General features: G+C 37.1%; 3 protein-coding genes, 1 non-coding gene and 1 pseudogene across 6 annotated transcripts; 3 read left to right on the top strand and 2 right to left on the bottom strand.

Moving 5' to 3' along the window:
- LOC103944842 lies at nucleotides 1–2,849 on the top strand. Its single transcript, XM_009355304.3, has 4 exons — nucleotides 1–440; nucleotides 1,142–1,586; nucleotides 1,704–1,819; nucleotides 2,166–2,849. Exons 1-4 carry the CDS (start codon nucleotides 68–70, stop codon nucleotides 2,579–2,581), a joined length of 1,350 nt encoding a protein of 449 aa, XP_009353579.2. The 5' UTR covers nucleotides 1–67; the 3' UTR covers nucleotides 2,582–2,849.
- Nucleotides 2,850–3,034: 185 nt separating this feature from the next.
- Nucleotides 3,035–6,395, bottom strand: LOC103944843 (auxin-responsive protein IAA21). Of its 3 annotated transcripts, XM_048587109.1 has the most exons (6): nucleotides 5,637–6,395; nucleotides 4,245–4,477; nucleotides 3,819–3,960; nucleotides 3,692–3,714; nucleotides 3,523–3,584; nucleotides 3,035–3,391 (listed from the first exon to the last, which is right to left on the bottom strand). In XM_048587109.1, the coding sequence occupies exons 1-5, from the start codon at nucleotides 6,173–6,175 to the stop codon at nucleotides 3,556–3,558; spliced, it is 966 nt and encodes a 321-aa protein (XP_048443066.1). In that variant the 5' UTR covers nucleotides 6,176–6,395; the 3' UTR covers nucleotides 3,035–3,391; nucleotides 3,523–3,555. The 3 variants fall into 3 exon arrangements, with proteins under 3 accessions (XP_048443066.1, XP_009353580.2, XP_018502379.2); XM_009355305.3 differs by lacking the exon at nucleotides 3,692–3,714 and having other exon boundaries at nucleotides 5,637–6,390; XM_018646863.2 differs by lacking the exon at nucleotides 3,692–3,714 and having other exon boundaries at nucleotides 3,100–3,391; nucleotides 4,245–4,474; nucleotides 5,637–6,386.
- An 8,216-nt stretch (nucleotides 6,396–14,611) lies between these two features.
- Nucleotides 14,612–14,693, top strand: TRNAS-CGA. The gene has a single exon. It is a non-coding gene; the product is annotated as a tRNA-Ser (tRNA).
- Nucleotides 14,694–14,732: 39 nt separating this feature from the next.
- LOC125478688 lies at nucleotides 14,733–15,622 on the top strand (annotated as a pseudogene).
- A 5,117-nt stretch (nucleotides 15,623–20,739) lies between these two features.
- On the bottom strand, nucleotides 20,740–26,175 carry LOC103944846 (peroxisome biogenesis protein 2). The gene is made up of 8 exons (XM_048587084.1): nucleotides 25,869–26,175; nucleotides 25,294–25,407; nucleotides 25,038–25,191; nucleotides 24,248–24,384; nucleotides 24,054–24,154; nucleotides 22,871–22,988; nucleotides 21,328–21,494; nucleotides 20,740–21,187 (listed from the first exon to the last, which is right to left on the bottom strand). Exons 1-8 carry the CDS (start codon nucleotides 25,974–25,976, stop codon nucleotides 21,073–21,075), a joined length of 1,014 nt encoding a protein of 337 aa, XP_048443041.1. The 5' UTR covers nucleotides 25,977–26,175; the 3' UTR covers nucleotides 20,740–21,072.
- Between the last annotated feature and the right edge of the window lie 233 nt (nucleotides 26,176–26,408).

The raw sequence follows: 26,408 nt of genomic DNA, 5'->3' as shown, positions 1-26,408 counted from the left end.
AAACGCACACTCCCTCACTCACTCTTCCTCAAAGGCGCAGGAAAAGCCCAGCTCATCGCTTCAAGCAATGCCACTCCCTCCGTCGAGCTCCAGCCAAAGATCCCCTACCAAAATGCTCGAGCGCGTCCTCTCCTCGCGCCGATACGCGCCGTACGCGGACGAATCCGCCGCTGAAAACGACGCTGTCGCCGACGAGTCCAAGACCAAGAAGCACCTGCCCATCTCCTTCTTCACCACCCGAATCACCAACTACTTGACTCGAACCGGACCCGTCTGGCCCTGCCTCCTCGTCCTCGCCCTCGTCCTCCTTCTAATATTCTCCCTCATCTTCAACTCCCGGAGATTCGTCTGCGTCTCGCCTTACGACCCGGTTTCTCGTACCGGCTTCTTCGGGTTCGATGGCCTCGAATCGGATTTCGGATCACTCGGCGTGCCTTGGTGTAAGTATATCCGGGTCGGATCTCATTTCTCTAAAATTCCCATTCTTTAGGCACAAATTGAACGATCTGAGTTAATTTTGCTGTTGGTGTAGAAATCAGATCGAGGGTTTTGGTATAATTTTTGCTTTTTTTTAATTAAAATTAAATGAAAAATGTAGAATTTCTGATAGCTGAGTAAATTTGGAAGCTTGGAATGAATTTCAAACCATTTCGGTTTCTAAGAAAAGCTGGAAAATTTAACTTTGTTAAGTTTACTTAGTTCACAGTAAAATTCAGGGTAGGTTCAATAAGTTTATGATTCAAAGGAATTGCAATTTTTATATTTCGCTTTCGATTCTAGTCGATATGAGATATGCGGATGCTACAACCATTTCCATATGTTTTAGTCAATTGTATTAGTTGTTAACGATCGAATTAAAGTTAGGGTTTTTTTTTTTTTTTCTTTTTTTCGCCAGACTACATAATAGAAAATCTGATTAACGTTAGGGTTTTATGCATTAAATTTGGTGACCAATGCCTATGTTAGTCACAATTGCTCAATGTTTTATGGATTTCGGTAGTATGTGGACCATGATGGGTTCTTTATGAAGTGAATGTAGGGATTTTTGAGTTCTTTTATTGGTTATAATTCCTTGTTTTCGTTGTGAGATCCCTGGGTTCACGCCCTTGTTTGATTCTTATAATGTTATCCTTGGCAAAAGGCAGATCGAAACACGGAAAAGCAGTTGAATGGACAACTAAGGATTTAATCAAGGGCTTGGAAATGTTTGTACCTATTTACGAAACCCGACCAATAAAAAACAACATGTACGGGATGGGTTTTGACCACAGCTTTGGGCTCTGGTTCATTGCCCAGTGGCTGAAGCCGGATCTAATGATTGAGAGTGGCGCCTTCAAGGGTCATTCCACTTGGGTTTTGCGACAAGCGATGCCAGACACACCAATTATTACCCTCACACCCAAGCATCCTGGGAAGTTTCTAAAGAAGGGGCCTGCATATGTTGACGGAAACTGCACTTACTTTACCGGAAAAGATTTTGTGGATTTTGGAAATGTTGATTGGGGAAAAGTGATGAAGAAACATGGGATTACTGATCTAAGCCGTGTTCTTATTTTTTTCGATGATCATCAGAATGAATTGAAAAGGTACGAACAATATCTCAATGTAATCTTGCTCCTTCATCTCGTTATTGCATGGCCACTGGAATTGTCGATTGCCAGCTGCTGACTTATCATATTTTATTTATATGCTCTGGCAAGCAGAGTAAAGCAGGCTCTGAAAGCTGGTTTTCAGCACATAATATTTGAGGATAATTATGACACTGGAACAGGAGATCATTATTCCTTACGGCAGATATGTGATCAATCCTATATAAGAGGTGCATGCTCTGTTATCCTTCATTTTTTAAGTCTATTTGTTCGTCATATGCTTTATGTTGATGAAATGCATTCTTACCTTCTTTCCTACTGAAGCCCAAGGTAACTTTAGTTAATGTACTATGGATTGAATTACTGGTGGATCGTTTTGTCAAATTAAAAGCCATTGTAGTAAAAGACTCGGTGTGGTGCCAAATCTTTTAACTCATTTGATCAAAATGTGTGTTTTACTTCGGTTTATTGGTTTAATAGTTTTTGGTTTGTTTCCCCATAGAATTCCTTATGAACTGTTGCCATGGTGTATTGCTCCAACTAGTAATCCTCGTAGTTTTCTTTTCGGTGGTTTAGGAGGTGGTCACAGCTGCTTTAAAGACAGTGATGAAGCTAGGATTAGGTCAAAAAGGAAGAAGTTCTGGGAGAAAGCAGTGGATATTGAAGAACTTTGTGGGCCGGGTGAAGCATGGTGGGGTGTTAGAGGATACATGCATGATAACTTTACTAAAAGTAGTAAGAAGATATCGTATTCAGAACATTTTCAGAATAGCCGGTTTGTGGAATCAATTCTTGATGTTTACTGGGAGGTTCCACCAGTGGCAGGTCCGTCCCTCACTCATCAAACTAGATACGATCCTGCTCGTGCCGTAACTCCTATTGTCGAAGATGGCCGATATGGCTTGTTCGATCGACTTGGCTTAACCAGATTCGACCCGTCTGTATTTAATGGATATACTCAGATGGTTTACCTTGAGATATCAAAACAGTAATTTTTGAGCTGTCTAGATTCAGATACATTGTTTAGCTTTCAGTAGTTTGTTCATATTATGCAATATGCATGCAGTTTTCTCATAGCTTTCCGGCTCGTGTCCTTCGAAGTTTTTTTGTCTTTCATGGTCGACAATGGTTAATTTGTGTATCATGCCACAGCGGAACCGATTTGGCTCGTTTTCAGCTGTCCGGGGACTGATTCAGTTAACTTGTCTGTTGTAATACTTATAAATTCCATTAATTCGAAGTTTCCTTGTTTCAGTAGCATGTTCCTTAACCTTATGTCAAATTCAATTCACTTTATTTATTTATTTTGAATTTATATATTTTTATTCGAGCAGCATTCTAATCTAATCTATATTATAAACTATACGGAGGGGACTTTGAACTTCCATCTTATCGTTCCCAAACAAACCCAAATCAGTTCCCTTCCGACTATCAATTAAAAAAACTCGGTTTCAAAAATCATTGGAGGAACTTATACGTACAGTTGTTCTTAAGAGAAGAAACTGGAAGAGATTTGCAAGCAGCAAATATCATTTACACGGTAATTAGAATATGTGGTCCATGTAAGAGGGAAAAACAGCAACAGCAAACACATAATCTGGACGTCTCCAGCGAAAACTTTCTAACTAATCGGAAAATTTCCAGTCCGTAAAGAAACAAAAACTAGGATTCTATCAAACATATTTCGGACTCTGCAACAAGCACCCGACTTCGAGTCCATTTTGATGCTCTGTAGAATGCTATTTCCAGCTGGTACGGTTCATGTTAGTTGCGGTTCTTGCACTTCCCCGCGGCCCTTGGAGCTGCAAACAAGAACAGTGGTCAGGTTAATTACAATCTGACTTATAGCAATCCCGAGATTAGAACATCGAAGGAAGCGAAAATACCACCAAATTCCTTCTAGTCATAACCAATGATCAAAGTTGGAACATACCTAGTCCGATTGTTTCAGAACCCTTCATGATCCTCAGCCTCCTACAGGTCTCAGTGAACATCCTGTCATACACACACACTGATCAGATGAGAACATACGACCATCTGAAGATGTTAACAGTCACTGACGGTAAAAATTGAGACCCGATCAATTGGAACGTAACAACCACGTTGTGTATCTGATTGAAGGTAATTGCAATTCAATCAGCTAGATAATTTCAATTTTTGAACACTAATCATGCGATTAAGTTCAACTAGCCATAACACAGTGTTCATACAGAACAGTTAAAAACGTACTGCCAAGGAACATCGCCAACAAGCATCCAGTCATCATCCTTGTCCTCAAAAGTCAGAACAAATTCAGAACCATTGAGAAGATCCATCAATCGACTTGCACTCAGACCATCTCGCTCTGGAAGTCCATTAGAACTGCACTGCCCTGAATCACAGATAATCACAACGTTAAGCAAAAACGCATCTGATTTACTTTAAACACCGTATAAAACATTTAATACACCCTAATGCAGTCTCACAGCTCGGCAGCTAGTTTCGTTCTAGCACTAGCCTATTAAAACACCAAACTTAAGTTAATTTCTGGATCAAACCGTACTGGACAGGCGTTGTACACCAAACTAAGTCGTGGTATAACTCAGTCTGCATGTGCATGCCTGCCCACACACGAGAAAAAGAGAGAGACAGAGAGAGACAGAGAGAGAAGAGTACCGATGGTGAAGCAGCTAAACATCTTCTCCAGAGCCATGGAAAGTTCAGTGTAGTTGTTGTAGGTTTTAAGGTCAACTTTTCGCAGGTATGGAGCGCCGTCCATGCTAACCTTCACATAAAGGCACCCGGACCCTTGTTTGCCCGCAGCGTCATCGTTGTTTTTCGCCAGATTAGAGGCCATGGAATTCTTCCGAAATGATCGAATTGGGGGCCATCCTACCACCTGTGCCCTGCTACAAGTGTAAGAATTAATTGCTAAGCTTACAAGTTATTACAAAGGGAGAAGATTAACAGATAAATTAACATTTTTCAAATGAATCGCTTTATTCTGAATGCTGAAGACTTGATGCAGAAAACATTAGGAATCAAATTGCAGGATGGTAAAACTTTCAACCACAAAAGGAAAAATAAAGTACAACAAGTTCAGGGGAAAAAACCCAGAAAAAATCTAAGGGAACGACCAAATGAGTTCATATACAAATATTAGAGATGGGTTTTTGTCCAAATCTTATTAAACATTGTTGTCCTCGACACCAAACAAATATTCTCAGTTAGACCCGTCACTTCCTAACGAGGAAAGTAAAAATTTGAGGATTATTTAATAACTATTTTGTGTTTAATTTTTAGTAAGATTTTAAAAGATGTTAGGCGCTAGTGGGACGACGGGTTAGGACCTAGCGCCTAGACGGTTAGGTGGGGGTTTAGGCGAACTAGGCAGAATTGAATAAATTTATTATATATCGTATAAATAAGTGTTAACTTATACTTAAAAAATACATAATTTCATTGGAATATAAATTGTAAAACAGAATGAGATACATTATAAAATATTAAAACATAGTGAACACGCATATAATGTGTGTTCATCTCTAAATATTTAACAAGTCTCTTAAAATTTATTGAAAGAAAAAAATAGAAAATGAAAGTTATGTATTTAGGTGCTTAGGAAGTCTAGGCGGCCACCTAAACAGGTCTAACGGGCACCTAAACAGGTCTAGACGTTTTTTCTTAATTTTTAAATGATCAAGAATTAATCGGAACAATGACAAACCGTTTTACGTCTAGGCTAAGATTTTTAGAATAATGATTTTTAGTTTTTAGTTTAATTTTTATGTTGGATAAAGAGAATATATACAGGAGATATTTTTGTTTTGATTCACTCTTAATTATTTCTTCTCCTCCCTCCGATTACACTTACTTGTTCCCCTTTTTCTCGTACTTCAAGCACAAAAGTGAAAATAACAAACTAAAAATAAAATAGTTACCAAAGGGGCACGAAATTTTGTTTCTTTTTATTGTTGTTGAATCAAATTTCTCAGAAATAAAAATTAACCCAGCAAACACAAACAATTAAGAAGGGAGTAAAAAGGTAAAAAAAACAGAAAAGCTTACTTGCAAGAAGGAGAAGCAGCAGCATGCTCAGAGGCCAGAATGTTCTTCTTCTCCAACTGAGCTGCTGGCTTTGGCGACAGAGGAACGGAAGAAACCTCCTTCTTGGCTAATGGAGAAGCCAAGACTCCTGCTTTACCCACATCAACCTCAGATCCATTACTCATGGTAAAAACCCATTTCTCAGAACACCCATCAATGGCGTCAGAGAATCCCCTTTTTGCCCCTGACACAGGGTTCTTTGGAGGGTTTGGAGAAAACGCAGTTGGCTTGTTATTCTCCTCCAAATCTTTCCCAAAAAATGAGACCCCAAGTCCAAGCCCTGATGGTTTTTTTCTGTCAGGAGAGTGGGACCCAGGCAGGCCAAGCCTGAGCTCAGTCTCCTTGAGGTTGATGGCGGAGGAAGAGGTCTTCTCTTCCTCTGCTGTGGTGGACGAGAGGGCAGAGGAAGTGGAAGATGAAATCTTCTCAGAGCTTCTTTCCATTGGAGAAGATGAAGTCTCTGTTAGGCCTATGTAATCATGCTCCAGTGGCCTAGACATCAAGTTTTTTCAACCAATTTTTTACCTCAAAGTATCAGACTTTGTGAGAGAAGTGAATGAACTCGGAGACGTTCGAGAGAGAGAGAGAGAGAGAGAGAGTACGCAGAGTCTGTCTGGTTAAGCTGGTTTTGTTGAGGCAGAAAGTAAGCTTCTTTTAAGCCTTTCTGCTGCTGCATTATTCTTTTCCATTTTATTAAAAACTCTCTGAACCTTTTTCTTCATATCGCAGTTTGCAACAATGATGAAAGTAATTTTATATATTTGTTGTTTAATTAAAAATAGAAAAGGTTTCTTTTAATGGACTATCATAATACCAATTCTGTTTAATTAAACACTCATGTTTACTCCCTTTTTTGGCAATTTAGATTTAATTCATGATCCTCTTCAAAAAATAATACTTGTATTATTCATTTGTATATGTTATAACTAATAATGATATTTAACCTTATCGTTTTGTAGAGATGATTGGATTGAAATCGACAATTCTTAAAATTTAAGGCATAATAAAGGTAGAGTTCAATAGTTTTTCATTTTCAGGAAATTAGATATGAAGGTAACATCTCCCTTTCAATTCTTACCGTTTTGGGGATATGATTAGCTTTCTTTTTGATTAATTTATCTTCTACCTCCAAACTTGTTGCAATTTTTTTTTTTCAGTTTACATACCTTCAAAATAGTGTCGTATGCGTTACAATCCAATTCTTTGTATCAAACCAAACTTAATGTTTATGACATATAGTACGTGGATAATAATATCACGTTATAATGTAATTGCCAAACTCAAAAACTTGTTATACATAAACATGTGTAGCTATTGCTCATACTATACCTTATCTCTATGACATGTTCACTACATCGTTTACCGATATAATAATATGTGATGCTAAATAGCCAAAAAGAAAAGACTTCATTGAAATTCGATTGTCATTCACCACTATGACGTTCAATAAATTAATTTATCAATTACATGTATATATAGGCTACAATGCTTGTATATATTTAACACAATCATCATCTGATTATCAAATATAATTCATGTTTATATATATTTTATACAATCACTATCTGACCTTTAAAACAATAATTATATTAAATTTAATAAAAATAATAAGTATATGAAATACTATTATCGTCAAATTCGTAAATATTTCATCGGAAGAAATAAAATACAAACCCACATGAACTGAATTTATTTTTTAGCTAATGGAATTTTTATAATATTAAATGGAGGCAAGACCACCGACAGAAGTCTGCGTACTCCCCGGCAACCTTTAAGATATTGTTCCCAAAGACCCTGATTCCTTTATACTCATATTCCAACCCACTAAAGTGCACCGGCCGCACAAGCGCAAGTTAGAAAAGTGAATATTGCACGGAATTGGATAATACAGGGCAGGGCTGTACTAAAAACACAACTGGGAAAGTGATCGACAAATTTCAACATCTGTGATCATTTCCCTCGCCACCATCCCCTAATTGGTAATTACCGAATACTCTTTTGCAACTTCCTGATGACGGCTTTCTCCTCCCTCTCGTCGACGGCGTTGGTGACTTTAACTTATCATATTTACTGTCTCATGCTTCTGAAGTGTCTGATGAATGAATCTTTACTTTTACCACGCCCGTATCTGCCGTAATAATTGCGTAATCCAAAAGTGGGGACGCGAGTGTGCAACACATCTGACACGCAAGGATCGACGGTTCAGTGTTGGCCACGTCAGCTAGTGCTGTAGTTAGGGGACAAAACGGTGTTCCGTTTTCTAGCGTTGACGGGAGTAAACGCTCATGATTGGGATGTAGAACTTTGCGGTAAACGGTAAACGGCGGTGGTGACCGTTTACTGTGAGTCCCGTAAGGTGAAAAAGTAGTCATGAGTCCAAAGACTGCCTGTTGAAAACATTATTAAGTTGGAAGCCCTTCTTTTTTATTTTTTTATTTTTTTTATAAATACATTCTATATATACTAAGAACATCTTAAAGGAAGGTAGCATTTGAGTAGCAAAGTTAAATTTGTTACGACATGTAGAAAAAATGCATCTATGACACATAGATAAAACGCATCTACAAGGTTAGTTGCTATTTCGGTTTTTGTTTCTTTTTTTGTTTTGTTTGTTATACTAGCGATATTGGCAGAAATGAAATTCAAATTCGGGACCTTTGGTGCAAGAGTGAATGCTCTTGCCCAATTGAATTACAAAGCCCCTTGCACTTTTTTACAATTTTACCTCTTGTTATTAAAATAGCGCTTTATTGTAGTGACAGAAACCAATCACGTTTCTGCGTTATGGTGTCAATTTGACTCCTACTTGAATCTCTTGTTATTTAAAGTATTTTCCTTTTAACATTTTAGCTAGTAACATTTTAACAATTTAACCCACACACTTTTACCACACGGCTAATTAGCTAAAGTTGAGTTTCTTGTTATTTAAATTGTTTTCCTTAACATTTAAGCTAACAACATTTTAACTATTTAATCCACACACTTTTCTCATGTGCAAAATTAGCTAAAATTATGTGCTTTCTTTATGCACTCAAATTTGAATCCCTCTCGTCATAATATATTTACTATTATTATTATTAAGTGGCCCCTCATCATAATATAGATTAGGATAATATACATATATATAGCTTTTTTTGTAATAGGAAAAAAAAAAAAAACTCTCCTCTCTTTGTATATAGATGAGATTTTGTTTGGCCAAAAATGTAACACTCTCTATTTACTAGGAAGTAAATATGAAAGTAATAACTCGTAACAATTTATTTCATCCTCCAATCACAAATTTAATTGAAGTAGTAAGTGTGCCAAATTCTACAATATTGTTTTCGTGTTTTTAAGAAGATAATCATCATGTATGAATTAACAAAAACTTCATTCTACAACATTGATTGTGTCTTTTGAGTCTTGTAGATATTATGCCGTATACATCATTTGTAACTCTATAGTTTGCTTTAATCAAATTAATCCTTATATTACCATTATTCGATTTTCAAAAAAATATCTCTCACTTATAAGAAAACAGTGATCCATGGGAAAGAGACTCCTCCTATCCTAATTAAGCCCCACGAATCAAAATGTAATCATGATAGAATGTTTATTAACTCTTTCATTGTTTTATAGTGAAAAGAATATGTGTGCCTAGTACATTGCATTTGGATCAGTTGACGACGTACGAGCCGCCTAGGTGCCCAGCCTGTACATATATATACTGCTCTGGATTAGCAAATGGGTAGGTACACATTACTATCGTTCACTTTATTTTCTTAAATTAAGAGCTCGATCGGTACGTAGGATTGAACTGGAATGAATAACTCTCTATTTGAGGTATGCGTAAGTAAAAGAAACTGGTTTTTCGTTTGAAGGGGATTAGAAAGTGATTATATAATGAAGAAACTCACTCCTCCTAAGTTTTATCGTACAAATTGGAAGGGATAAGTGTTCTTTGTGAGTAATTCATCTTCTACCCTTTAGTTAGTCATAATATGTTCATTTTTCACTTCAACATACCCTGAAATTTGAGAGTTACCATTCCAATTCAGTACTATATACCAAATGAGCCTTAAAAGTGCAGCTTCCACAAAATCATAATCTCAAAGTTGAACTTTGGATCCCTAAATAAATAAATAAAACCCTAAAGAAGGTATATATATACCTTTAGGCTATTTGTTTAGTAATATAGTAAGTATAAAGTTTTTAATACGCACTGCGCATAGCCCCCAGATACAAGATGCTGTAACATCCTAGAGGATAAGTGAGATCAGAACCATCCAATATTGGGTTTAGAGAAAATCCCATACTAATCAGCATGCTTATAAATATATAGTCACCTTGATTTCCTTATCTTTAAACATAATATATTAGTAGTTGTTGGTAGATGTTTGTTATATAAGACCCACATAAGTAATTGTGTGCCACAACATGTGCCAGTTTTAGTCAAACATTGGGTGTTATGATCTTTCAAGCAAAAGGAAAATCTCATTGCTGCAATATGAAAGTAGAAGCATCCAAACGTTTTGGAATAAAATTTTGGATTTGCTTAGTTGGGGTATCAGTACCCAATGGTGTATGTTTTGGTTGTTCCTGCTTTCGAAATATGCGATATTCTACTAATATCTAGATTCGAATATCCCACAGATGATCTTGAAGAACTGCATCTGTTTTGATTGTTAGAGAAGGAAACATTATCCCCTATGGTTTAGAAATTAATGTTGTGATCTAGTTCCGATTGTATTCTTAATACCTAGAGATTTTTACATGTAACGGCAAGTATGTGTGTAGGGCTTTTGTGGTGTGAATAAAATAAACATGTAGTTAATATTTTCTACATGCGACCCCACCCCCCCCCCCCCCCCCCCCCCCCCCCAAACAAAAACACAAAAAAAATCCTCAAAGTTCCTTTTTTTTTTTTTCCCCTTGCCGTCCAATGGCTTCTGCAGCGGCCTCAATGCTCACGGAGACCATCGTAGTTTATATTTTCTACATTGATGAACCCGGGCCAACCTTAATGAGAATGTTGTCCATGCAGATATAGATACGTCGCAGTATTTTAGAGTCTAATTAATTTTGGGACATATACATATATAGTTAAGAAAAAGCGTGCTCGTTTAATAAGTTCACAGCAAAACACAGTAATATGCTAATATATATGTTCCATGTACAATTCCATGCACGAAAGGTACAGTAAATTATATATAAATATCAGGTCCTTTATGTAAAAGAATTCTTTTTTTTTTTTTTTTTTCAAAAAATAAGGATTAGGTTTAGGATTCACTCTATATCGAAATTCAGCAATCTGAATTGTCTATTTTGTAAGTTTCAATTCATAGAGCATCCTTGCAAAAATTCAATTCAATTCGAAATCATTTGCCTCTTTAATTATCAAGATAAAATTTAGGAATTGTTAATAGCACTCCAAAAATCTCATTCTACACTCTAAACTTTTTATATTAGGAAAGAAAAATACACTTGTGGGCAGTGAAGAATGAGATTTTTGAAGTGTCAATAACACTCTCCTAAAATTTTATTGTTTCTTATATAACAAAGTATTCGTTAATTTTTTTGAACCCAATTAGATGTTTTAAATATTTTCGATTTGACTAATATTTTGCAAGGAAGATATATGAGGTGCAACTTGAAAATAGACGGTTCAAATCATTAAAGTTCAATATGATGTGAACCCCACAATTAATGTCTATTTTTATAAATAAAAATTCATTTCCTTGAAGGCTTCTATATGAATATATATACATATATGTATATATATACACACACACGCATTGGTTTTAAGAAAAATATCTGGACAGTGTGTGCTCCAAATTTATAATCTTTAAAGAAAAGAAAGCAATAGTTCACGTTAGTGGTTGTTACCGGAGTATGATAAAGTTATTAATAAGATAAATGTGGTAAAGAGCGCCATATTTTTTTCATTAATTAGTATATAATATCATTATTACGTCAGCAATAACCACTAATAAATGGTGGCTATTGTTCTTTTGTCTTGTAGTGAGTATAGTAAAAAAAAAGAACGAGGATTGTCTGCCCTCTCACTTTTGGTGTTCTTGTGTGCCCTCCCGTTTTGTGTGGTCACGATTAAGCTACGTTAACATTTTATATTGTTTTTTTATAGAGATAATAAGACAAAAATGAATAATAAAATAAAATGTTGACGTAGTTTAACTGTGTTCACACAAACAGGAGGGCACGAAAAGACACCGGAAACGGGAGGGCAAACAATCTTTGTCAAAAAAAAAAAACGCTATGACACTATTTTGTCTAGTATATCATGATCTCTTCTGCATCTGTACAACGTTGTTGAAATGTTACAATCTATTGGTTGAGGAATTATTTAGTTTTCCTAGAAATGATGCCCTTTATGAGGTATTAGCAAATAAATTGACTGATCATGGACTATGGTGCCCCATTTGCTCCCCACGCCAAACGTAAAAAACATGTAAATTAATACCACTTTAATTAGTGACAACAAAACTTGGTCTCTCCGTGGATAACCACTAGCTCGTTGGCCTAGTCCTAAGTGCACTTCATACACATTCACTCTTATCTACACTATTCTTGATCATTTAGGGTAATGTTTTTTCTTCTAACTCGTAATAATACTTACATACGTTTATTTTCATAGTGACTTTCAAACTTGATTGAACATCATTAGCGAAAAGACTAAAAAAATCACTTATTAATTTCCCCAATTACCATATCGATACCAAGGATGAGAATTTGGTTTCGTTTTTTTATAAAGATAGATCAATATCAATCTGTTAGTAGCATGTAACAGATCATGTTTTAGTTGAAATCGATTAACTAGGTTCTTTGCACAATTGCATTCTATAGATTAGCTTATGCACCTTTTTCTTTTAGGGTTTGGTCCACTATTATAATTCAACATAGACAGCCAGATTTTGCAGTACTATATGCCTATATTACCAAAGAAATCTTATTATCTAATAGGATTTAATCATGAGATTCTTCAATTGGAAAAATTAATATGTTATCCTTCTAATGAGAGAATTTCGGATAGCCGTTTTATTTGACTAATAGGCAAAGGAGCTGGTTTGGATCCACCATGGAGTAGCAGATCCAGATGGCCCTTGCCATAAGATAGTGACTCTCAAAGAGAATAACAAGCCAGGACCGTCTTTAAGATGTGGCCTTAAGTTGGAGGAAACCCAACTGAAAACCCTAGCTAGGGTTTCAAGATGGTGATATATTAGTCTCTTTTTCCCGACTGCATTTATGACACATTGTTTTGGTGTTACACTTGTGGGGTTCAATTCCCAGCACACTATTTCTACAGTGAGCACAATTTGTAGACTTGATAGGATCTGTATTCCAAGAGATTCAAAATGTTCCCCAATATTCCCCTCTATTATTCCCCATTGCAAAAATTATGTTTTGTCATACTGCTGAAAATGAAATTCTTCAAACTTTTTAGTCCATTAAACATGAGGCAGTTTAAATCTAACCACTGACAAGTGTGTGTGTGTGTGTATCGTCACAATAAAATAAAATAAAAATTTGTTGAATACAAAACTAATGGCAATTATGTGCTAAGTTAGCAACACCATATATATGCGGTTTTATTAGTTTCTCTTTAAATATGAATTATCTAATCAATTCATTGCATGTGTCAATTTTTAATTGTGTCTATCTTCAATTATTGTATGGACATTGTGAAGTGACAATGATATTAAGGTGAAGTATTCATCAAGAATCTAGAGCCATGCATATATTACTATCACGATGGGGTCTCTTCGCGAATCACCAATTTAGTTTTAGGTTGAACAAAAGGACTGCAGTTTTGATGTTATTTCCATGCAAAAAATGCATGCATATGTCAACTGTTGAAGGTCACCGACTCACAGGAAACCATTTTGGTTTCCATCTCTCCTCAAATTTTACAAACACCATACGATTTTCATGACGGTGTTAATTTGACATCCACAAAAACTGTCATATATACAAAAATATTTCTCATTTTTGTAATGCTCAAATCAACAAGTGGTCTGGTAGCTAGTTTTTCACATGGCCAAGTACACTTCACCGACTTCTTGCTGATATATTCAAATTATGTAGAGCCTTATATGATTAAGAAAATTCACACACACACACACACACATATATATATATATATATGTAGAGCTTTTAGAAATATGATGATTGGATTTTTTTTGATTTGAAAATCTATGATCAGGATATATAGAAATGTCAAAATCAATATTCCAGACTTTTGGGAATTTATCAACATGGTAGATCTTTGGGGCCTAGATTAAGCAATATTATTATAAAGCACCATCATAAGAAAATACTACGTACATCAATACTTGAAATAGTGATGAACCACTATAAATCTAAGGCAACTGTATATGAAAAAGAAATACACCTCAATTCTCTCTGGCACTTTTGTTAATTGGTGAAAGTGAATAATAAACGCACAATCACACAAAGAACACACGCCTAAATACGAATTAGTTTTCCCGAGTTGGGCTGCGTCCAAGGTTGGTTGTTTCGGGCATTTTGCCACGACAAAAAGAGAGTGAGAGTAAAAGGGAAAACTCATGCCATGTTACAATGCGACGGATAAAGTTATTGCATAGACAAAGGTTTAGGCCTCATTGATGTCGCCCATGGAGAAATGGATTGCAGCATAAGCCGGAAAAAAGGAAAGTTAAAACACCAAATCTCCAATTATGTTCTTATAATTCATCTCCTCCACCGTTGGATTAATACGTGACTTCAATTTTTAACTCCAGTGCCAAGGAGAACTGGACATGCAAAGGGTCCCCTAATTCTTAAGCCTGCCAGAACCCAGAAGATAGCATTTCAGCTTAAAATATCTAGGCCCATCACAGGCCCGTATAATACTTATCTTGAATTATCATAAAAAATATAATTAATATGCTAAATGGAATGCATTCATCAAGAACGTCGATATGTCCGAGTGGTTAAGGAGACAGACTCGAAATCTGTTGGGCTTTGCCTGCGCAGGTTCGAATCCTGCTGTCGACGTTTGTTTTCTATTTTCCGTTTTCCAAACTAATTAAATTTCCGGGGTCGAAATCGTCATTATACATGAAAATATTAAAACGCGAAGTTGCGTTCTTGTTTTTTCTTTTACATTTTTCCACGAACAAATCATATTATATTTTCTTTTTAAAAGGGCAAATTCGTCATTACAAATCAAAATCCAAAGCAATTTTTACCACTTCACTTTCCAGCTCTTTGCTTTGCCTTCCCCACCCACATCCATGGGGACTCTGCACCCGAACCCAACCCACTTCCTCGCACCCACACCCACGCGCACCACAACCCGCGTTTCCATACGGTGCGGACCATGCGACAACCGTGGACCTTTGGTCAAAGGCCGGGTCCTCAGCATCGCCATCCAAGTCGTTCAAACCCTCAAACGGGCGCGAAGGTCCGACGCAGCCCAATTCCCTGCCCTTGTCTCCAAAGCCCTCTCCCGCCTGATCAAAGCCGACCTCGTCGCCGCTCTCCGGGAGCTTCTACAGCAGGATCAATGCCACCTGGCCCTCCTTATCCGTTTATGCCGAGATGGCACTGACGCTGGCGAGAAATGAGATGGCGGAGGACATGGACCGTTTGATTTGTGATCTAGAGACAGAGAGCGGGGTCCCGTGGGACAGTGAGGGGCTGATAAGGTTGATCAGGGCCGTTATTGGCTCGGATAGGAGGGAATCAACGGTTAGAATTTACGAGATGCTGAAGAGGAATGGGTGGGGGTGTGGTGGTTTTAAAGCAGATGAGTACATGGTTAGGGTTTTGAGTAGGGGACTGAAGAGACTTGGTTGATTTGAAATTTGGGAGCCTTTTGAAGGATAGTTTCGGGAATTTAAGTGTATAAAACTAGTGAAGGAAATTGTAAGGAGGGAGTGGAGTTTTTATTTACACCCTCCAAAATGTTTACTAATCCACATTCTAATGATAAATTTTGGGTCACACTAAAAATTGCAGCTTGGGCTATTCTAATTTCAACTGTCTCTTTTATTTACTTATTTATTAGTACAACGGTATATTTTACATGAAGGGAAGGGGAGAGTTCGGCTAAAATATATCCAGGGCAAGAAACCAAAAGTATACAAGTAGGCCTACAAATAGGTAATGCAAGGAGTTACAAGGATCTTGACACCGCATCAAATGCTAAAATGTCACTCCTTACACTACCCTCATAAAGACCTAGTGTGGACAAGGAAAACCATCATTACAAAGCACATGAACCAGGGAAGATGGAGGTCTGTTAGTCCAAACCTGATTCTTCATTTCCTTACACCACCACGACGCCAAAAAGTGTGTAGCCTTGTTGGCTGATCTTGGAATCCAAGACCAGCGACAGACATGGAAAGAATCTCCCAATCGAATGCACTACTAAAGTAGAAGGAAAGCTTCCCACCTGCCCTTCGAAGGTGAGTGTCACAAACTTGAAACTGTTTAAGAGGAATCAGATTCAAGAACCACAGAATGCCAACCCAATTGATGACCAAATTCACAGCCAAATTCAACAGCCATCGCCTCCGCCATAGCCACACTCCTGGCCTTGACTCTATACCTAGTAGCACCCAAAAAAGTCCCAGCTTCGTTGCGTGCAACCACCCCAACAAAACCCGATTCGAAAGTCACTTCCCAATTAGCATCCACATTAAGCTTGATAAACCCCAGGCTTGGAGGAGTCCACGTGATCGGAGTTACCAGAGATCTAGGGGCCGTGGTTGGCCGATTACCTAGCAACTGAGTAGCATGCATGAAAGTCCCAAATAATTAGAAATTTTGAAAACTACCTTCTCTGGATGAATGGGTTGATGATTGAAAAGGAAATTACGTCGGGTCTTCCAAATCTGCCAACATGTAAAAGCAATATAAGACAGCAAGCGTCGCTTGTCAATCTTCGATCCAAAGAGCCGCCTCCAAGCAAACCGAAAGCTAGGTTGCCTAGGTGGTGACATCCGCACGTTGTATCCTTAGACCCAAAGCTCCTCCAAACCACACCAACTCAACCAACGGACATAGAAGTAGGAGATGCTCAATGGTCTCCTCTTGAGTGTTGCAGATAGGACATATAGGAGATGAACATGATCTTTTTTAAAATAAATTCGCCATGGTAGCAAGAGCCTCATGAAGTGTCTTCCACATAAAACACTTAATTTTTGGTAACACATGCATACTCCACAGCCATTTCCAAAGAAAAGAAGGGATATTGGCCGAAGTAGTGGCCATGAAAGATCTTTGGGGACGTCTGAAAATAATATGCGTGTCAAAACGGTCTAAGTGATACACACACACACACACAAGCCCTTTAAGGGAAGGGAAATTTTATTTGAACCCATGTAACCTCTTTCTACAACCAACTTACTCTCTAAACTCATATTACTTTTAATCAAACTATTAATATCACTTTAAACCCAACTTTACTACCTAAATTACCCTCATAAACCCACTTCAATATGTAAATTTCTTTTTACCCCCATTTAGAAAATAAAAACCTGAAATCAATATTCTAGAACTTGTTCAACGCGTAAAGAGAGTAATATCTCTTACCTATTTGTCTCATACTTAATCTTTGTTGCATATTTGCCACTCTAATATACAAAGGCAAGGACCTAGTGGATACTGAAAATGGTGCAATACTCGTCACTCTGATATACAATTAAGTCGAGTTTAAATAACTGTGTCATCTCTGTGCTACTATTTGATCCTTGCTCGTGCATTTGTCAAGTTCAAGCTTAATTAATTAGAGCTAGGTATAAATCGTATTCAATGGTTAAGTTATATAAAATAGACAACGTGTAGTTTAGAAATCATAAAAATAGTTTGTTATGTGTCAATGTTTTAGTCAGTTTTCGCATCTTACTTGCCAAGAAGATTAACTGCTTTCACAGAAACAAGTAGAAGGGTTTGGATAATACTAATCTATGTTGTAGTTGTCAGCCAAAAGCCAAGAAAATTACATCTCTAGTGTTGGTTGTAAATTGAACATTTATTGTTACGGACTTAAACTTAGATTTAGTTTCTGGGCAAGTGTGACATCCCGTCCCGGAAATATTAAAACGTACCTGTGAAAAGACATTTTTGCCCCTAGTTTGTTTTCGTTACATTATTGGTTGCTTTGTGTGGTGTGGCATGTGTTGGGCCACACACACACTGTCACTCTCACTCTCACTGTCTCTCTGCTCTCTCTCTGTCTTTGTCTCTCGTCTCTCTCTCCCTTCCCATTTCCATAAACGTACGGACACACACATAACTACACCAATCGACCCAGATCGAGGAAACTAAAGGCACAGCTGAGATCGTGAAGCTCGTGGGAGCACAACAGTACCATTTTCAGGTAAGAAATCCGTCGTTTTCACGTAGTTTCGTCAATGGCAGTTTGGGGTACTATTCATGCAAACTTAATTCTTTACGTTTTTGGGAATTGGAAGTACATAGATAGCTTGGTGGTGTCCCAAGGAGCCTCGGAGTAGCTCGTTTGACGAATTTGGACGTCGGGATCGCCGTGGTCGAAGTTGGCCGGTTTTTGTTTGCGTGGACAGGTATGATCGCGTAGTTTTTAGCCCTTAAAACTGGTCTATCGTGATTCTCCTAAGTCTAAGCGTCATTTTGGTTCAAGAATCATGGAAAACGGTTGAGAAACGAGTGAGAAAACGAAGTTTGAAAATTTCTCAGTTTTCCGGCGCCGGCGACGGCGCCGGAGAAGGAGACGGAATATTCCGTCAATTCTGACGGAATATTCCTGACGCTGTTAACGGAATCTGTCAAAACTGACGGAATATTCCTAACGGCGTCAGTTGACGCCGTCTGTGTGCGCCACACGTGCCTGCGCGTGGCCGGCGCGTGCGGCGGAGGAAATTTTTTCTAAAAATATGGTTGTGATCCTGAAGTTGTGTAGAGCACGTTGGTATATTCATTTGTCCATTTTGAGCAATGTATGAGAAGTTATTTTGAACGGAAGGTTATGTGCTTTAAAGTTAACGTTTTTATAGTTAATTCGCATATAGGTGATTCCTATCCCGAGGACGAGCGTGCACACTCGAGGCAGGGGGGCTACGATCCTTCCACATACCAGTGAGTGGGCTTTTGTTTTCCGTATATACCTATATACCATTAATTCCCAGAAATTGTTAAAAAGGTTATTTGTTTCATGCCATGCACCAAAGGTTAATTGTTTCATGCCATGCACCCTAGTATCATTGTTATGCATCATTGCATGCATTACTAGTGACATACCATTCATTTTATGCTATTGGTTGATATGCATGGTTAGTTGCATATATGGTTAATACATATATATTCATTTATATGTCATATATATATATATATATATATGTGGTGCGGTGGAGGCACAGGTAAGTGCCAGGTAAGTGGTATTCATGTTTACTTTTAAATGGCGATTAAAGGTGCTTAGAGAGCTCATAACCTGCACCCCCGGTGTTAGTGCTCTCGCCCAGAGTAGGGCACAGTCCTTCACGTGTCGTTCACCTCCCGCACCATACGCTCAGCTTGGATCCAAGTTAGGTGCACAGTCTTGTCGTACAGACCACTTTAGGTGGTTCCGACTCGTAGGTGACCCGCGATTATTCGCACAGCCTTCACGTGATCGTAGTACTAGAGCGTTTATATGTATCACACCCAGGCCTGTCGTACAGACCACTATAGGTGGTTCCGACTCGTGGGCAGGTTTAGTTATTAAGATTGAGATTTGAGCTCTAGATTCAGCCATACAGGTCACTTTAGGTGACTCCGGCTACCAGTGATAAGTTATTGACACGGTTTATACCTGAGCACTTGCATATCATTATGAGGCTTGGATTGGCATACCTTTGAGCATGATTGGCATACCCTTGAGCATGATTGGTATATTTATACATACGTATATATGTTTATTTCTGGGAAGTATACAGGTTTTACGGCGAGGGTTTAGACTGTATTTTATGAAATGGTTTTCAAAGAGCTTTGTTTTTACCCACTCACACTTTTGTTTTGCGCCCCTCTAGGTTCTAGTGGTCTAGCAGGTTTGGTGGTTTTCCCAGAGGGCGTCCCGACATTTCTGACAGACACTCACCGATGTAGGGTCACCTTCGGGTGCACTATTATCGAGTTATTTTAATTTGGACTGCTGTAGACTTATTGCTCTGAACTTAGCGTCCCTTTTACGCTAGCACTCACTACTTTATTGTTTGTATGCTAGTTTTTAAATTATTCGTACTTTTATATTACTTCTACTAGCTTCCGCACTGTACACATGGCTACGTCACTTCCACGTGACGGCCAGCATGCCCTGATCTCGGTCGGGGTGTGTCAGCAAGTGTAATAGAAAATGCGTTAATTTTGTTTCTAAATTCTAAAAAAATTGAAATCAAATGAGAAAAACTTGCATAAATCGATTCATACCTTAGTTGGAGGATTCACAACTGTAAAATGATTATCCATTGGTCAAGAAGAGCATATTTTTCTCTATGAAAGCGTTATAAGAGTTTAGCTAGAATGAATGTACAATAAATATTACGTGATCGTAAGGTTTGATGTGATGATAGAGTTTGATTATTGAGTGGGTTTATTAATAAATTTTAATTTTATTGTTAGTTTCATCATGTATTTGATAGTAATTATGCAATAGGGTAGGAAAAATAATTCACATTTAAAATTTAAGTTGGGTGTAAAAAGAGGTTATATGGGTTTAAATAAAATTTCCCTTAAGGGAAGGGATCTCCATTTTTCAAAAAAAATGGGAACACCCCCTTGACGATTAGATTTGACTTTAATGAAATTCTGTGGCTGAGATAAAATCACATGCCACTGAATCTCAACCATACGATTTCATTAAAGCCAAATTTAACGGTTAAATTTAAAAAAAAAAAAAATTTATATTTATATTTATATCACATAATTGATAACACGAAGCACAAAACGAACAATTTGAAAACAAAATGGGCGTCGATTCGATCTAAAAACAACGATATTTCCACTCACTGGACACGTGACAAAACAATTTATGAATATCTTGAAAGCAGATACGCGGCAAATAAGTCTGAAAACGACATAATTAACCAGATTCGTGACTTTTATAAACACAATTGCATATGAAATTATATTACATATTTTATGGAATAGCATTAAGTTTCAAAGCAGATAAATTATATACAAAAAGGTACAACAGACAAGGGCGTACAAGGATCAAAAGGGTAAAGAATGAAGCTCTCTCTAATCAATAGATGAATCAATGATTCTAAAAGGAACATGATTTCTAAATTTCATATTTATTTTCCCCCCAATTCAAAGGTTTTTCTTAGGAGGAGGAAAATAAAGCAATGCTACTTTCAAGCATTATTTTGTACCCTTGTACTTATTAAGTGCTTTGCTTCTCCATTGTAACGAATCATTGCTTTGGCTCGCTAACATGCCGCTGCATTGCGACCACGGGCTCATTGCATCTGGAACATCTGAAAGCTGGGACAGCAGCACACCGCGTCCTAAGGCAGTAATAACAGTATCTGCCGAACATGAACAATTATTTCATCAATATTAAATTTTACTGTAAATCATCATTTGATCCGACGAATTTGTTCCTTGCTCAAAAGTAGCTTTCTTTCAATAAGAAAAAGTAAAAGAGGGATCAGATTTAGTGATGCACCTGTGCTCACATGGAAGAGCGAGAAATGGAACGGTTGGACTGGCCTGGCAAATGGGGCAAGTAAGGTCATCCTCTTCTGAACTTGATGATTTATCTTTGGAAAATGGACTAAGAAGTTTTTTCATAGAGGATGAGTTTAGAAGAGGAAGAAGTAACAATAACATCTCCTGCCATCAGCACAAGGACTAATTAAGTTCTATCCCATGTTATGGCTGAAATTCCATGAAGTAAACCAAAATTGGACAGAAGAACAACAAATCATGAGGCAAAGATGTAAAGACCATTATGCAGAACAAAAAATTTAAATAGAAGCCCGCGCACACATGCACGTGCGGGAAGTGGATACATTTGCAACAGGCCAATCAAGTAATTAATATTGTTTTTTTTCTTCTCTAGTTTCAGCATCTAAAAGAATGCCATGGATGTATGAGTCATGGTTATGAATTCAGGATTGGTACAAAATCTAGAACTTTCCCTCGCAAATCCAAAACTTTGAAAATGTTTTTGCTTTGTAAGATGGAGAATGACTGCATATGTACATTTGGTTAACCTTGATCCTTGGTTTGTGTATTTAAAACCATGCAAGAAGGATTAAGGATTGAGCACATAACCAAGAGCTTTCCTTGCAGAAAGAACTCTAAAAATGTTTTTGCTTTGTCTGAATAGACAAAATATTGCAAACAAAAAATCAGCGTACTTGTGTAGGTATCTGTTTTCATATCAATGCAAGTACATGCCAAGACGCATGCAACCTAGGCAGGAAAAAGGGGCCGAAGCTCGTGCAGTATGAACAGTGGCAGAGATAAAATTGACACATGATCTCTAGAAACCACTCAATACCATTAACCCGGAACTAAAAGAGAGCGAGCTTAATTTTTTACTTACATACAAAATAGCTTCTCTTACGCAAGGAAACATTTGGGAGAAGATCCTTTATAATATGGTTTTTAATACTACTTATCATATCGAAAAATAGAAGTATCTACAACCCCAATTAAATACAAATCCATCAATACAGAACCCTGAGTCTCCCTCTATGAATGCATTAAATGAGAGGGAAGCAGATGCTATGCTGATTCTAACTGGTGAAATGTGGAAAACATAATTTCAAATAATAGAACTGTTCTCATATGTCTACCATATCACATTTAACTGTTCACCAGTATAGAAAAACCGCAAGATCATAATTATCGAGAACAAATCCCTTTTACCAAAGATTCAAACCCAACAAAAGGAAAAAAGACTGCACATATACTTCGTTCTTAAGAACCCTTAACCACTATTCACTTGTGACAGACGGCAAAATAACGCATGAGACAGTGAAATGAGCCCAAACGACAAAATAAGTACTGAGACGAAATTTCAAATATCCTAGAATTTTTCGAGTATCATCTAAACATCAGCTGTTTTGAGTCTAAATCCCCTACTACCAAATCATTGATAGAATTACTTGGTGTGCTTCAGAGTGACAATTCCTCAAACTACGAATGTAAACTCACCTCACACAATAATTAAAGTGATAAATCAAATAAAAAGGGCATACCGAGAATTCATTCCATACTAACTGGCGGTTCATGTATTCAAAGCTAACTGCTCTATTCATATTAGGGCTCCCATAGACCAGCCTAGCTCTTAAAGCTCTTTCAATTAGATTCCTATACCTGCATCACCAACTTGTAATATGAAAAGTTCTGCAAGCTTGCCAAGGAAAATGTTATTCCTAGATCACACTAAGAACATCACATAAAAAAATTCTCACATTATTATATCACACATGCAGCTTCAACATGTTGACCTATACAAAATGGAAGTAAAGAAAATTTTGATTTCCATTAAAAAATATTGCATATGATGCTACAAGTTCAGTTATATGTTTTAACATAAACTACCAACTCTAAATGTGGTGCACTTATACTCCAAGCTTTGTTAAGGACTGGCTTGATAGGATCTATGTTGCACAGACACGGACACACACGGCGACACGGCAAAATCTTAAAAGATAAGGACACGGACACGGCTAGGACACGATGATTAAAATATAATAAATTTATAATAAATATTACAGATAGTAAAAACAATACACACCCAATCAAATTAATCAACATCTAATTCAAATTATGCACACCCAATCAAATTATCAACCTCTATTATCTTTGCAATAGACAATAGTCAATGAAAAAATTCAAAATACACAAAATTCAATCAAAATATGGAATGCTTACTTCTAATTTTGGAGTACAGGAGTTTCGATATGTACAAAACCGCCCCCAAACTTATAAACTTTAGGTTTTATAAGCTTTGGTATTTACAAAACTACCGTGAAAATGTTTTTTAAATTTAAAAAAAGCCCCTGCCGTGTCTTTACTGTGTCCGACGCATCCGACACTTCAGGATTTCGTAGTGTCCGTGCAACCTAGGATAGGATAAGTCACCAGATTCAAGGCATACTGAAGAAAGAAATGGATGACGGTTTACATGTTTTGTCCAAGTTTGATGGTAGCAGATGGATTGCTCATGAAGCAAATTCAGCCTTCAACTTGGACAAAGTTTGGAAGGTTCCTCCATTTCTTTCTTCCATATGCCTAGAATCTAGTGAGTTATCCTACCCAAATCTAATTCTCTCCACAAAATGCAGCCTCAGTCTCTGAAAACATTGGCTCAAAGTAGCATGCAGACATGAGTATACTGATTCAATGAAAACCATCTTTCGAGTATCAAATCCATACCTTCCTGTGTAAAGAAATAAAAGCAAGTTGCCAAATGAGGCAGCTTTGTAAAGTCCTTCTATACGTTGTATCAGAATCCATGCTCCTCGTGCCACTGACCTCTGAACAAATGCAGAGCGCTTCATTTGCCCATTTCAATAATTCTCCATGCGTTGTAATGAAGGGCAACGAAAAGATTGAAAAGAAAACAATACCTGTTCAGAATCGCCCCACCTACGGAAAGCAGAAAATGATTGCAGACGAGCCCATATGTATTGACCACCAACAGTAGCAACACAATACCAAAGCTTCTGCGCAACTGTAAGTCCAGGTCCTTCCAAACCCGTTCTGACTATAAGTAAGTTGAAAAAAAACCATAAGCATAACAAATAGAAATACTACACGTAATTAGGATGTACTTTAAACAAGCTGAATTAAAAGAAAAATTAAAAAGAAGTAAATTCGATACATCAGACAAAATATAACTGTTCGCAGATCAATTTGTGATTGGCTAATTTAGGAACAGCCTGGTTACTACATCAGAGAATGATCTGGAATTGTAAACTTCTATCTTAACAAAGTCCAGAATGTTCGTTCAGCTGTATCATATAAAGTTGGTGTACGTTCGTTATTCTGTTGTGAGAGTATAATCATATTTGTTAACAACATAGGGAAGAAAAAGCAAATTTTTATAGAAATATAACAATATCAATACTTATTTGGTTATTGTATATCACCTAAAACAGCAACATTGGATCAATCTAGGACAAAGTGCATGCATACCAAACAAATCAGAATAGTCTAGGAGAATATAACTCCATTTACCAATGCCAAAAGAAGCAATACCATTGTTTTTAAGCCACAATGACTCATATAAATCAGTGCCAAGACAAGACTATTCAGAAAGCTCATCTTCTTTGGTTCTTCCTTGGCCAAACTGATCACAATTTTGTCTAGAACCTAGAGCCAGCTTAACATATGCAACAAATTTCCAGAAGTACTTACCTTTTCCTCTTGCTTCAATAGCACGCTCGTCTCTATACCTCAGATTCATGAGAGCGATTCCTGGAGTAGGTTTATCTACCCAAATTGAGAACCGCCAGATAAGAAACTCGAGGAAAGCATCAAGTTCTGCTTCATATTGAAATAGCATTCCTGGCTAATCCCAATGAAAATAATAACAGTTTAGGGATTCCGTAACAGCTATACATGGTTACTCGCTTTGAGGACTAGCACTATAAGCCAAGACCAGGAGAGATACCTTCATTAAGGAGAAGACCTTAACCAACTGTTCTTTCAACATGGCTGACATTTCAATGTCCAGCCTTCCCGCATCGAATTGGTTAACTCTGGATATCGAAATTGGGATTATTGACTGCAAAAGAATTCCTCATAAATCAACAAACACTATAACTAAGGTAATTCAACTCGAACAAAGTCACATAAACACTACTACACATGTGTATGCACGTATTTAAGCAATACCCAATGGAAAGAAGATTCTTTTAAACAAGAAGTTTACATTTAACAAATACTTGGTTTTGTTTTGCCATTAAATTACAATTTTTTTTGAGAATTCACTGGGTTTTATTTATGTGCTAATTCTAAACAAAAGACTGAATTTAATCTCAAAAACCATCAAACTGTCTCCCCACTCCACAAAAATTTATTTCCCAGATATCATTTTCCGTAAAAACAAATACAAAAAGAAATAAAAACCCACGAAATTAATTTATTTTCTGAAATCCAGAAATTGAAAAATTGAACTAAATTAATAGCAGAGACATGAAAGCTATTTAACAAGTAAATTGATAAATTTTGAAAGGGAAAAGGAACCTGGTGGGAGTGAGAGATGGATTTCCATTGAGGAAGTAAGGACTTGTAAGTGTGAAGCCAAGCGTCTTCTGCTGGTGGTCTAACAGTACTATTACTGCTACCACTCATTGAACGACTGAACAATTCAACAATCCCCTTCTTCTTCTACTTCTTTGAAGGGTTTGGTGATTGTGAATCGAATAAAATTTATTTGGAGTTTTGATTTGAGATTGGGGGTGGACGGGTGATTGCTCTTCTCAAGGCTCTTTCTCTTTCTCTCTCTCGGTTTGCAAGGGCGGGCGGTTGAGCTAGCGGCAAAAACCTATATTCACTCGAGCGACGGTTAAAATTGCAAAATTTGGTATTATGTTCGAATCTCGTCAATGATGAATTCGATAAGTGGATCGAATTAGGTTCGTTTGATCAAATCTAAAAGGTTGAATAAATCCATAAAAATGAGTTTAGAGTGAAACCGGTTCATAAATAACTCATCATTAATTCAAAACGATACCCAACAATTGTTTTAAAATTTTTGAATTTAAAATCTCCCTTTCCTTGACA

This window comes from the organism of the source record quoted next, unplaced genomic scaffold (genome assembly GCF_019419815.1).
Source record: "Pyrus x bretschneideri cultivar Hongxiangsu unplaced genomic scaffold, Pyrus_bretschneideri_v1 Contig26, whole genome shotgun sequence".
In the NCBI taxonomy this organism is placed as follows: domain Eukaryota; kingdom Viridiplantae; phylum Streptophyta; class Magnoliopsida; order Rosales; family Rosaceae; genus Pyrus; species Pyrus x bretschneideri.
Note: the sequence above shows the minus strand (reverse complement) of the source record. Positions and strands in the feature narration are given on the sequence as shown.